This window comes from Oncorhynchus nerka, linkage group LG14, assembly GCF_034236695.1.
Source record: "Oncorhynchus nerka isolate Pitt River linkage group LG14, Oner_Uvic_2.0, whole genome shotgun sequence".
NCBI lineage: Eukaryota > Metazoa > Chordata > Actinopteri > Salmoniformes > Salmonidae > Oncorhynchus > Oncorhynchus nerka.
The window spans coordinates 89,308,850-89,321,444 of record NC_088409.1 but is presented as its reverse complement, the minus strand read 5'-3'; the positions used below and the strand labels follow the sequence as shown (position 1 = coordinate 89,321,444).

General features: G+C 45.6%; 1 protein-coding gene across 2 annotated transcripts in view; it reads left to right on the top strand.

The window, feature by feature from the left end:
• The window catches only part of LOC115142002 (mitochondrial disaggregase-like), an 89,288-nt gene that overhangs the window by 35,474 nt on the left and 41,219 nt on the right, over positions 1–12,595 (top strand). For both annotated transcript variants that reach the window (XM_065000521.1, XM_065000522.1), the window contains exon 5: positions 5,201–5,329. In XM_065000521.1, coding sequence (XP_064856593.1) covers positions 5,201–5,329 — 129 coding nt within the window. The remainder of the gene's footprint in view (positions 1–5,200; positions 5,330–12,595) is intronic.

Below are 12,595 nucleotides of genomic sequence, written 5' to 3'. Positions count from 1 at the left end.
CACACTGGGCCCTGGTCGTTAGTTTGTTAGACAGACAGTCCCACAGTGGGCCCTGGTCGTTAGTTTGTTAGACAGACAGACCCACACTGGGCCCTAGTCGTTAGTTTGTTAGATAGATAGACACAGACCCACACTGGGCCCTAGTCGTTAGTTTGTTAGACAGGCCCACACTGGGCCCTGGTCATTAGTTTGTTAGATAGACAGACCCACAGTGGGCCCTGGTCGTTAGTTTGTTAGACAGACAGACCCACACTGGGCCCTGGTAGTTAGTTTGTTAGACAGACAGACCCACAGTGGGCCCTGGTCGTTAGTTTGTTAGACAGACCCACACAGTTAGTTTGTTAGACAGACCCACACTGGGCCCTGGTCGTTAGTTTGTTAGACAGACAGTCCCACAGTGGGCCCTGGTCGTTAGTTTGTTAGACAGACAGACCCACACTGGGCCCTGGTCGTTAGTTTGTTAGACAGACAGTCCCACAGTGGGCCCTGGTCGTTAGTTTGTTAGACAGACCCACACTGGGCCCTGGTTGTTAGTTTGTTAGATAGACCCACAGTGGGCCCTGGTCATTAGTTTGTTAGACAGACAGACCCACACTGGGCCCTAGTCGTTAGTTTGTTAGATAGATAGACACAGACCCACACTGGGCCCTAGTCGTTAGTTTGTTAGACAGGCCCACACTGGGCCATGGTCGTTAGTTTGTTAGATAGACAGACCCACAGTGGGCCCTGGTCGTTAGTTTGTTAGACAGACAGACCCACAGTGGGCCCTGGTCGTTAGTTTGTTAGACAGACAGACCCACACTGGGCCCTGGTAGTTAGTTTGTTAGACAGACAGACCCACAGTGGGCCCTGGTCGTTAGTTTGTTAGACAGACAGACCCACAGTGGGCCCTGGTCGTTAGTTTGTTAGACAGACAGTCCCACAGTGGGCCCTGGTCGTTAGTTTGTTAGACAGACAGACCCACACTGGGCCCTGGTCGTTAGTTTGTTAGACAGACAGACAGACCCACACTGGGCCCTGGTCGTTAGTTTGTTAGACAGACCCACAGTGGGCCCTGGTCGTTAGTTTGTTAGACAGACAGACCCACAGTGGGCCCTGGTCATTAGTTTGTTAGACAGACAGACCCACACTGGGCCCTAGTCGTTAGTTTGTTAGATAGATAGACACAGGCCCACACTGGGCCCTGGTCGTTAGTTTGTTAGATAGACAGACCCACAGTGGGCCCTGGTCGTTAGTTTGTTAGACAGACAGACCCACAGTGGGCCCTGGTCGTTAGTTTGTTAGACAGACAGACCCACACTGGGCCCTGGTCGTTAGTTTGTTAGACAGACAGTCCCATAGTGGGCCCTGGTCGTTAGTTTGTTAGACAGACCCACAGTGGGCCCTGGTCATTAGTTTGTTAGATACTCAGACCCACAGTGGGCCCTGGTCATTAGTTTGTTAGACAGACAGACCCACACTGGGCCCTGGTCGTTAGTTTGTTAGACAGACAGGCCCACACTGGGCCCTGGTCGTTAGTTTGTTAGACAGACAGACCCACAGTGGGCCCTGGTCGCTAGTTTGTTAGACAGACAGACCCACACTTGGCCCTGGTCGTTAGTTTGTTAGATAGACAGACCCACAGTGGGCCCTGGTCGTTAGTTTGTTAGATAGACAGACCCACAGTGGGCCCTGGTCGTTAGTTTGTTAGATAGACAGACCCACAGTGGGCCCTGGTCGTTAGTTTGTTAGACAGACCCACACTGGGCCCTGGTCGTTAGTTTGTTAGACAGACCCACACTGGGCCCTGGTCGTTAGTTTGTTAGACAGACCCACAGTGGGCCCTGGTCGTTAGTTTGTTAGACAGACAGACCCACAGTGGGCCCTGGTCGCTAGTTTGTTAGACAGACAGACCCACACTTGGCCCTGGTCGTTAGTTTGTTAGATAGACAGACCCACAGTGGGCCCTGGTCGTTAGTTTGTTAGATAGACAGACCCACAGTGGGCCCTGGTCGTTAGTTTGTTAGACAGACCCACACTGGGCCCTGGTCGTTAGTTTGTTAGACAGACCCACACTGGGCCCTGGTCGTTAGTTTGTTAGACAGACCCACAGTGGGCCCTGGTCGTTAGTTTGTTAGACAGACCCATACTGGGCCCTGGTCGTTAGTTTGTTATTACATAGATGAATTCTAACTTTAGACAGACATTATGAGCTCCTCTCATATTTGCATATATGTAAGAGTTTCATTTGTTCCCCATTTATTTATTTTCTGTATTTATTTTCTGGTGGAGGCTTTGTTTTATTTGTTTTCTATGGAAACACACACAGACACACACAGACACACACAGACACACACACACACACACACACACACACAGACTCAGCCTCTGCTGGCTCTGCAGACATATTTATATGTGATATGTATATTGCACACATTTATATAGCTGTCAGCTTCGGGTCCACGCGGGGCGGCGTTGCGTGGGGAAGCATTTCCCAGACGCACGCTGATAGATGGGCTAGGCGGGCCTGCGCGACGCTTTATTGAGTTTGTTGTGATTATCCCTCTCAGACATCCATACACACACCGGCCAGCCTGTCAGGGAGAGATGGGGAGGGAGAGGGGGGATTCGGTGATGGAGGGAGTGAAGAGACAAAGTTCCAGGGAAAGAGATGAAGGCAGACAATGAGAGGGAGTGTCGGGGAAAAGAGAGCCAGGGAGGATGACAAGTGGTGGTCGGAAGGAGAAAACTAAGTGCTGGGTAGAAAGAGAGAGGGAGGGAGGGAGGGAGGGAGAGAAGGGCTGAGTAGAGAGATGGAGGGAGAGAAAGATGGGATGGATAGAGAGAGAGACAGAGATAAAGAAGGGCTGAGTAGAGAGATGGAGGGAGAGAAAGATGGGATGGAGAGAGAGAGAGAGAGATAAAAAAGGGCTGAGTAGAGAGATGGAGGGAGAGAAAGATGGGATAGAGAGAGAGAGAGAGGGGGGTAAAGAAGGGCTGAGTAGAGAGATGGAGGGAGAGAAAGATGGGATAGAGAGAGAGAGAGAGGGGGGTAAAGAAGGGCTGAGTAGAGAGATGGAGGGAGAGAAAGATGGGATAGAGAGAGAGAGAGAGGGGGTAAAAGAAGGGCTGAGTAGAGAGATGGAGGGAGAGAAAGATGGGATAGAGAGAGAGAGAGGGGGGTAAAGAAGAGCTGAGTAGAGAGATGGAGGGAGAGAAAGATGGGATAGAGAGAGAGAGAGAGGGGGGTAAAGAAGGGCTGAGTAGAGAGATGGAGGGAGAGAAAGATGGGATAGAGAGAGAGAGAGAGAGGGGTAAAAGAAGGGCTGAGTAGAGAGATGGAGGGAGAGAAAGATGGGATAGAGAGAGAGAGAGAGAGGTAAAGAAGGGCTGAGTAGAGAGATGGAGGGAGAGAAAGATGGGATAGAGAGAGAGAGAGAGAGAGAGGTAAAGAAGGGCTGAGTAGAGAGATGGAGGGAGAGAAAGATGGGATAGAGAGAGAGAGAGGTAAAGAAGGGCTGAGTAGAGAGATGGAGGGAGAGAAAGATGGGATGGATAGAGAGAGAGACAGAGATAAAGAAGGGCTGAGTAGAGAGATGGAGGGAGAGAAAGATGGGATGGAGAGAGAGAGAGAGAGATAAAAAAGGGCTGAGTAGAGAGATGGAGGGAGAGAAAGATGGGATAGAGAGAGAGAGAGAGGGGGGTAAAGAAGGGCTGAGTAGAGAGATGGAGGGAGAGAAAGATGGGATAGAGAGAGAGAGAGAGGGGGGTAAAGAAGGGCTGAGTAGAGAGATGGAGGGAGAGAAAGATGGGATAGAGAGAGAGAGAGGGGGTAAAAGAAGGGCTGAGTAGAGAGATGGAGGGAGAGAAAGATGGGATAGAGAGAGAGAGAGGGGGTAAAGAAGAGCTGAGTAGAGAGATGGAGGGAGAGAAAGATGGGATAGAGAGAGAGAGAGAGGGGGTAAAGAAGGGCTGAGTAGAGAGATGGAGGGAGAGAAAGATGGGATAGATAGAGAGAGAGAGAGAGAGGGGTAAAAGAAGGGCTGAGTAGAGAGATGGAGGGAGAGAAAGATGGGATAGAGAGAGAGAGAGAGAGGTAAAGAAGGGCTGAGTAGAGAGATGGAGGGAGAGAAAGATGGGATAGAGAGAGAGAGAGAGAGAGAGGTAAAGAAGGGCTGAGTAGAGAGATGGAGGGAGAGAAAGATGGGATAGAGAGAGAGAGAGGTAAAGAAGGGCTGAGTAGAGAGATGGAGGGAGAGAAAGATGGGATAGAGAGTGAGAGAGAGAGAGGTAAAGAAGGGCTGAGTAGAGAGATGGAGGGAGAGAAAGATGGGATAGAGAGAGAGAGAGAGAGGTAAAGAAGGGCTGAGTAGAGAGATGGAGGGAGAGAAAGATGGGATAGAGAGAGAGGGGGGTAAAGAAGGGCTGAGTAGAGAGATGGAGGGAGAGAAAGATGGGATAGAGAGAGAGAGAGGGGGTAAAGAAGGGCTGAGTAGAGAGATGGAGGAGAGAAAGATGGGATAGAGAGAGAGAGAGGTAAAGAAGGGCTGAGTAGAGAGATGGAGGGAGAGAAAGATGGGATAGAGAGAGAGAGAGAGGGGGTAAAGAAGAGCTGAGTAGAGAGATGGAGGGAGAGAAAGATGGGATAGAGAGAGAGAGAGGGGGGTAAAGAAGGGCTGCGTAGAGAGATGGAGGGAGAGAAAGATGGGATAGAGAGAGAGCGAGAGAGAGAGGGGTAAAGAAGGGCTGAGTAGAGAGATGGAGGGAGAGAAAGATGGGATAGAGAGAGAGAGGTAAAGAAGGGCTGAGTAGAGAGATGGAGGGAGAGAAAGATGGGATAGAGAGAGAGAGAGAGAGGTAAAGAAGGGCTGAGTAGAGAGATGGAGGGAGAGAAAGATGGGATAGAGAGAGAGCGAGAGGGGGGTAAAGAAGGGCTGAGTAGAGAGAGAGGTTTAGGGGGAGAGAGAGAAGAGGGCTGTTTGTGTAATAAAGAAGTGTGTATCATTACTATACATGATAGAGTTGTTGAACACATCAGGGCCATTGCTTTTATTTTTAGTAGAAACACCATGGATTCTCTCTAATGTAGAAATTAGTTTGATTCTCAGAATTTTACATGACTGGAGAAGATAAAAATACAAGTGATTTATTAATCTCTCTCCTTCACCCTCTGTCTATCTGTCTGTCTGTCTGTCTGTCAATCTGTCTGTCTGTCTGTCAGTGTTAGTTTCCAGGGAGGATGAATTTAGTAGCAGGCTAAGTAGCAGGGCTGGTTTCCGTGGTTGCACAGCCCTACACTACGCAACGCTGGCCGACGACCCACTCGCTGTACGCATGCTGCTGGAGAAAGGTGAGTGAGTCATGCATACACACACTGACACACGCCCGTGCACACGCATCCACACACACGCACATCATGTCCTTGAGGTGTACTTCAAGTGACTGATTGGGTTTCTGTCTCACACCTGTCTGTGACTCGGGTCCTCTGCCGAACACACTACCCCAGGGCAGAACATCCACCCCCCCTGTGGTCCCTCTACACACCAGTGGGTTTTAAACAAGTAAGCCCCAACCTCCCTCCAGACCTAATTGATCTCTGACCCTTGCACAGAACCTGTCCTGGGGCAACACCACAAGAAAATAGAGAGAAACTGTGAGATTAGACCTAACCACAACATGAGAAAACAAAAAGACCATTACTTGACACATTGGAAAGAATTAACAAAAAAACAGAGCAAACTAGAATGCTATCTGGCACTAAACAGAGAGTACACAGTGGCAGAATACCTGACCACTGTGACTGACCCAAACTTAAGGAAAGCTTTGACTATGTACAGACTCAGTGAGCATAGCCTTGCTATTGAGAAAGGCCGCCGTAGGCAGACATGGCTCTCAAGAGAAGACAGGCTATGTGCACACTGCCCACAAAATGAGGTGGAAACTGAGCTGCACTTCCTAATCTCCTGCCAAATGTATGGCCATATTAGGGACACATATTTCCCTCACATTACACAGATCTATAAAGAATTCGAAAAAACAAATCCAATTTTGATAAACTCCCATATCTACTGGGTGAAATACAACAGTGTGCCATCACAGCAAACGGCTCTGGGAAACAAATAACGTCAGCTAGGGAGCCAGACAGCTAGCTAGCTAGCTAATAGTACACGTTAGCTTGAAATTAAACCATTTTCTGTCCAAATTAGAAAGGTGTAATATCTGAAAATGTAGCTAGCTAACGCTAGACTATCTTACCTGTATACATCATTATGCATGATGGACGCATCTCCCTGTTACAGATGCCACGGTTGCCCTTAGTTTGAAGATGTAATCCAGAGACCAGTGTTTCCTCCATCTCTTTAGCTATCATACTCAAATTCCACTGATTTCACAACGTGATCCTTCAGAAAGTGGAGAGCAACACTTATGCAGCTCCACTACACAATATATATTTTTTTCAAAGCCGCGTTCAACAGGAGTACCAACAGACTAATGAGTTCAAATAGACAGAAGCCCTCTATATGGCAGACCAATCCGAACTCCTCTCTCGGCATGTCCAGCCCACTCATTATCTCAGCCAATTTAACCAACAAGGCTCTAATTTAGCAATTGTATTCGTGTTTACAAATGACATACATGTTTGTTATTAAGGCACATGAAAGTTCACATGTTCCAGAATGCATTTCTGCCCCCCAAAAAAACAAATTTTTGATAAAAACAAAACTTGTTTTTACGTTCAAACAGCTCTCCTGTGAAGTCGTAACTTGCGACATACGCCTAGTTTCCTGAATTAGGTCACATATAGACATAGTATGACATTTGAAATGTCTCTCTTATTTTAGAAACTGTCCAAGTGTAATATGTAAACATATGTTACCATGCCAATAAAGCACCTTGATTTGTCTGTGTGTGTGATTTCTATGAGTATTTTATTAGTGCTGGGGGGGTTAGTGTATACATATTTAATATCTATGAGTATGTTATTAGTGTATACATATTTAATATCTATGAGTATGTTATTAGTGTATACATATTGAATATCTATGAGTATGTTATTAGTGTATACATATTTAATATCTATGAGTATGTTATTAGTGTATACATATTTAATATCTATGAGTATGTTATTAGTGTATACATATTTAATATCTATGAGTATGTTATTAGTGTATACATATTGAATATCTATGAGTATGTTATTAGTGTATACATATTTAATATCTATGAGTATGTTATTAGTGTATACATATTTAATATCTATGAGTATGTTATTAGTGTATACATATTTAATATCTATGAGTATGTTATTAGTGTGGGGGGGGTTAATTTATACATATTGAATAATGACTTTCTAAGGAGATAGGACTGAAGAATGATTGTTAAAGAAAATGATTGTTGCCCTTTGGTATGAGGAAGTCTCTAAACTGTGCTTATTTAATGAATGGAAATAATTACTGCTATGTGCAAAGGTTTCGCAAATAATCTGCATCCTTAAAAATGTCCAAATAAACCCCGAAAAGCTTAGACCACTGTCTTAATTACTAGGTAAGCCCACGCACACACACACACAAACACTGTCATGATTGAGTTACAGGAACGATGTTCTGTTTATGATGGATTACACCACTCCCACTGTCGTGTTCTGGTCCTCCATCTTCTTCTTCTCTCTTCCTCAAACTGACCGGTAGAACTAGACACAGCAAAAGGGGAAAGAGGGAGGAGGATGAGAGAATGAGTAATCTAAGTGCTTAAACAAATTCTACTCACCTAATGGAATAACACCCCCCCCCCCCTCCACACACACACTCTCTCCTTCCTGATACAGTTTAACTTTTTTTTTTAAACTGGAGAAATTTCTCAAAACAGAAACGATTATTCTAAACCAATCACATTAAAGATGTTGTTACCCAGACGACCCGACCACGCCTGACCGGCACTGCTATCACAGCCAATCAGAATCCATCTGTGACCTCCCTCCCTTTCACGCGCACACACACACACACAGTAACACAAGGAGAAGTTGTTTCTTGTCTTTTTTCTTCCTCAGCTCAGTTTCACGATTCCATTCCTATTGGTCCCTCCTTTCCTCTGCTCTCCTCCATCTTTCTGTTTTCCTGGTTCTGTCCTCCATCTTTCTATTTTCCTGCTTCTCCTCCATCTTTCTCTTACAGGAGAGCTGTAATAAAACATACGTGATGAATAACAGCTGTCAGTGATGAGAACCTGTGTGTGTGTGTGTGTGTGTGTGTTGTTTAAAGTGTACATGCGCCTGCGTATTTGTGCTTGCACTTATGTTTGTTTATTTCCCCTGTGTGTGTGTGTGTGAGACCCTTGTGCGTTGTCTTGCTCTCTTCGCCTCAGTTGGCTCTTAGTCTCACGCCTCCATCCATCACCGCCTGTAGGCCCATCTCAAGCAGGGTCCTGCCCCAGCAGCCCTCAACCTGCCTGGGGAAGCTCACTACCCAGCCCCCAGGCTCCACACAAGGCCCCACAAGCCTGGCAGAGAGTGATAGAGCGGCGCATGGCCCTGACCAGGGGGGTAAAGACACTCAGGCACACACACAGACCCGCAGGGTCCCTGTCCCACCAGCTGTATGGAAACGGGGGAGGGAGGTAGAGAATACTCCTAATAGACATTTTTAATAAGGCAATAATAAAGGTGGTTTTGTAAGGGAATTTAATGCTTTTATTGAGTCTGTTTCAATATACCCTCTCTCTCTCTCCCCTCTTTCTCTCTCCCTTCTTTCTCTCTCCCCCCACTCTCGCCTCTTTCTCTCTACCCCCCCTCTCTCCCTCCCCCCTCTCTCTTTCCCCCGTCTCCCCTTCTTTCTCTCTCCCCTCTCCCTTCTTTCTCTCTCCCCTTCTCTCTCTCCCTTCTCTCTCTCCCTTCTCTCTCTCCCCTTCTCTCTCCCCTTCTCTCTCTCCCCCTCTCTCTCCCCCCCCGTCTCCCCTCCTTTCTCTATCCCCCCTCTCCCCTTCTTTCTCTCTCCCTCTCTTCTCCCCTCTTTCTCTCTCCCTCTTTCTCTCTCTCCCTCTTTCTCTCTCCCTCTCTCTCCCCTTCTTTCTCTCTCCCCCACTCTCCCCGCTTTCTCTTCCCCCTCTCCCCTCTTTCTCTCTACCCCTCTCTCCCCCACTCTCCCCTCTTTCTCTCCCCCTTCTTCTCTCTCTCCTCTTTCTCTTCCCTTCTTTCTCCCCCCTTTCTCTCTCCCCCACTCTCCCCTCTTTCTCTCTACCCCCTCACCCCTTCTTTCTCTCTACCCTCTCTCCCCGTCTCCCTTTCTCTCTACGCCTCTCTCCCCTGTCTCCTCTTCTTCTCTCCACCCTCTCCCCCCCACTCTCTCCTCTTTCTCCCCCGTCTCCCCTTCTTTCTCTCCCTTCTCTCTCTCTCCCTCTCTCTCTCCCCAGTCTCCTCTTCTTTCTCTCTACCCCTCTCCCCTTCTTTCTCTCCCCCCCAACTCTCTCTCCCTACTCTCCCCCTCTTTCTCTCTCCCCTACTCTCCCCTTTCTCTCTACCCCCTCTCTCTCCCCCTACTCTCCCCCTTCTCTCTCCCCCATATTTCTCTCCCCTACTCTCCCCTCTTTCTCTCTTCCCCTACTCTCCCCTCTTTTCTCTACCCCCTACTCTCCCCTCTTTCTCTGTACCCCCTCTTTCTCTCTCTCCCCCCTCTATCTCTCTCTCTCTGAGGGTTAGTGGTCGTTAGGGTTGATCCTTGGCCCAGAGGGTTGGGCTGATATTAAAGGCCTAAATGATGCTATTTATTATGTTGGAAACAGAACGGGGGGACAGAGTGTGTGTGAGGCAGGTGAGGGGAGCTGTGAGTGTGTGTGGGTGTGTGTCAGCTGGTATATTGCTTTTGTCCTTTATGTTTGGGGTTTGGATCATTGGTTTGGGAGCAGGGCAGGTGTTTAGGTTTTTATCAATAATCACCATGGCGATTACTCTCACTGGTCTTTGCTCACAGCAACACTACGACCAGACACACACACACACACACACACACAGCATCGCAAAACACACCAATGCGGCATCGCTACAGAGGTGTGTGACACTGAGTTAAGAGTGCAGGTCAGGGCATAAGGCAATGCTAACCACCCTTACAGACAACACCACCGGCACCCCACACTGACATTAAACACTCTCAATCCCCGACACACACATTCTCAATCATTGACTCACACACACATTCAATCACTGACACACTCACTGTAACACGTGCTGTCTCTCCTGAGGTTACCTCAGCCCTTTAGTGTGTGTGTAATATAGGGGTAATAACCTACTGTGATATAGGGGTAATAACCTACTGTGATATAGGGGTAATAACCTACTGTGATATAGGGGTAGTAACCTACTGTGATATAGGGGTAATAACCTACTGTGATATAGTAACCTACTGTAATATAGGGGTAGTAACCTACTGTGATATAGGGGTAATAACCTACTGTGATATAGGGGTAATAACCTACTGTGATATAGTAACCTGCTGTAATATAGGGATAGTAACCTACTGTGATATAGGGGTAGTAACCTACTGTGATATAGGGGTAATAACCTACTGTGATATAGGGGTAATAACCTACTGTGATATAGTAACCTGCTGTAATATAGGGGTAGTAACCTACTGTGATATAGGGGTAATAACCTACTGTGATATAGGGGTAATAACCTACTGTGATATAGGGGTAGTAACCTACTGTGATATAGGGGTAGTAACCTACTGTGATATAGCGGTAATAACCTACTGTGATATAGTAACCTGTTGTAATATAGGGGTAATAACCTACTGTGATATAGTAACCTACTGTAATGTAGGGGTAATAACCTACTGTAATATAGGGGTAGTAACCTACTGTGATATAGGGGTAGTAACCTACTGTGATATAGTAAGCTACTGTGATATAGGGGTAGTAACCTACTGTGATATAGTAACCTACTGTAATATAGGGGTAATAACCTACTGTGATATAGTAACCTACTGTAATATAGGGGTAATAACCTACTGTGATATAGTAACCTACTGTGATATAGGGGTAGTAACCTACTGTGATATAGGGGTAATTACCTACTGTGATATAGGGGTAGTAACCTACTGTAATGTAATAACCTACTGTGATATAGTAACCTACTGTGATATAGGGGTAATAACCTACTGTGATATAGTAACCTACTGTAATATAGGGGTAAAAACCTACTGTGATATAGGGGTAATAACCTACTGTGATATAGTAACCTACTGTAATATAGGGGTAATAACCTACTGTCATATAGGGGTAGGAACCTACTGTGATATAGTAACCTACTGTAATATAGGGGTAATAACCTACTGTGATATAGTAACCTACTGTGATATAGGGGTAATAACCTACTGTGATATAGGGGTAATAACCTACTGTAATATAGGGGTAATAACCTACTGTAATATAGGGGTAATAACCTACTGTGATATAGTAACCTACTGTAATATAGGGGTAGTAACCTACTGTGATATAGGGGTAATAACCTACTGTGATATAGTAACCTACTGTAATATAGGGGTAGTAACCTACTGTGATATAGGGGTAATAACCTACTGTGATATAGTAACCTACTGTAATATAGGGTAATAACCTACTGTGATATAGTAACCTACTGTAATATAGGGGTAATAACCTACTGTCATATAGGGGTAATAACCTACTGTGATATAGTAACCTACTGTAATGTAGGGGTAATAACCTACTGTAATGTAGTAACCTACTGTGATATAGGGGTTGTAACCTACTGTCATATAGGGGTAATAACCTACTGTGATATAGGAACCTACTGTAATATAGGGGTAATAACCTACTGTAATATAGTGGTAGTAACCTACTGTAATATAGGGGTAGTAACATACTGTAATATAGTAACCTACTGTGATATAGGGGTAGTAACCTACTGTAATATAGGGGGTAATATCCTACTGTGATATAGGGGTAGTAACCTACTGTAATATGGTAACCTACTGTAATATAGGGGTAGTAACATACTGTAATATATTAACCTACTGTAATATAGGGGGATAGTAACCTACTGTAATATAGTAACCTACTGTAATGTAGGGGTAGTAACCTACTGTAATATAGGGGTAGTAACCTACTGTGATATAGGGGTAGTAACATACTGTAATATAGTAACCTACTGTGATATAGGGGTAGTAACCTACTGTGATATAGTAACCTACTGTAATATAGGGGTAATAACCTACTGTGATATAGGGGTAGTAACCTACTGTGATATAGTAACCTACTGTGATATAGGGGTAATAACCTACTGTGATATAGGGGTAGTAACCTACTGTGATATAGGGGTAATAACCTACTGTGATATAGGGGTAATAACCTACTGTGATATAGTAACCTGCTGTAATATAGGGATAGTAACCTACTGTGATATAGGGGTAGTAACCTACTGTGATATAGGGGTAATAACCTACTGTGATATAGGGGTAATAACCTACTGTGATATAGTAACCTGCTGTAATATAGGGGTAGTAACCTACTGTGATATAGGGGTAATAACCTACTGTGAAATAGGGGTAATAACCTACTGTGATATAGGGGTAATAACCTACTGTGATATAGGGGTAGTAACCTACTG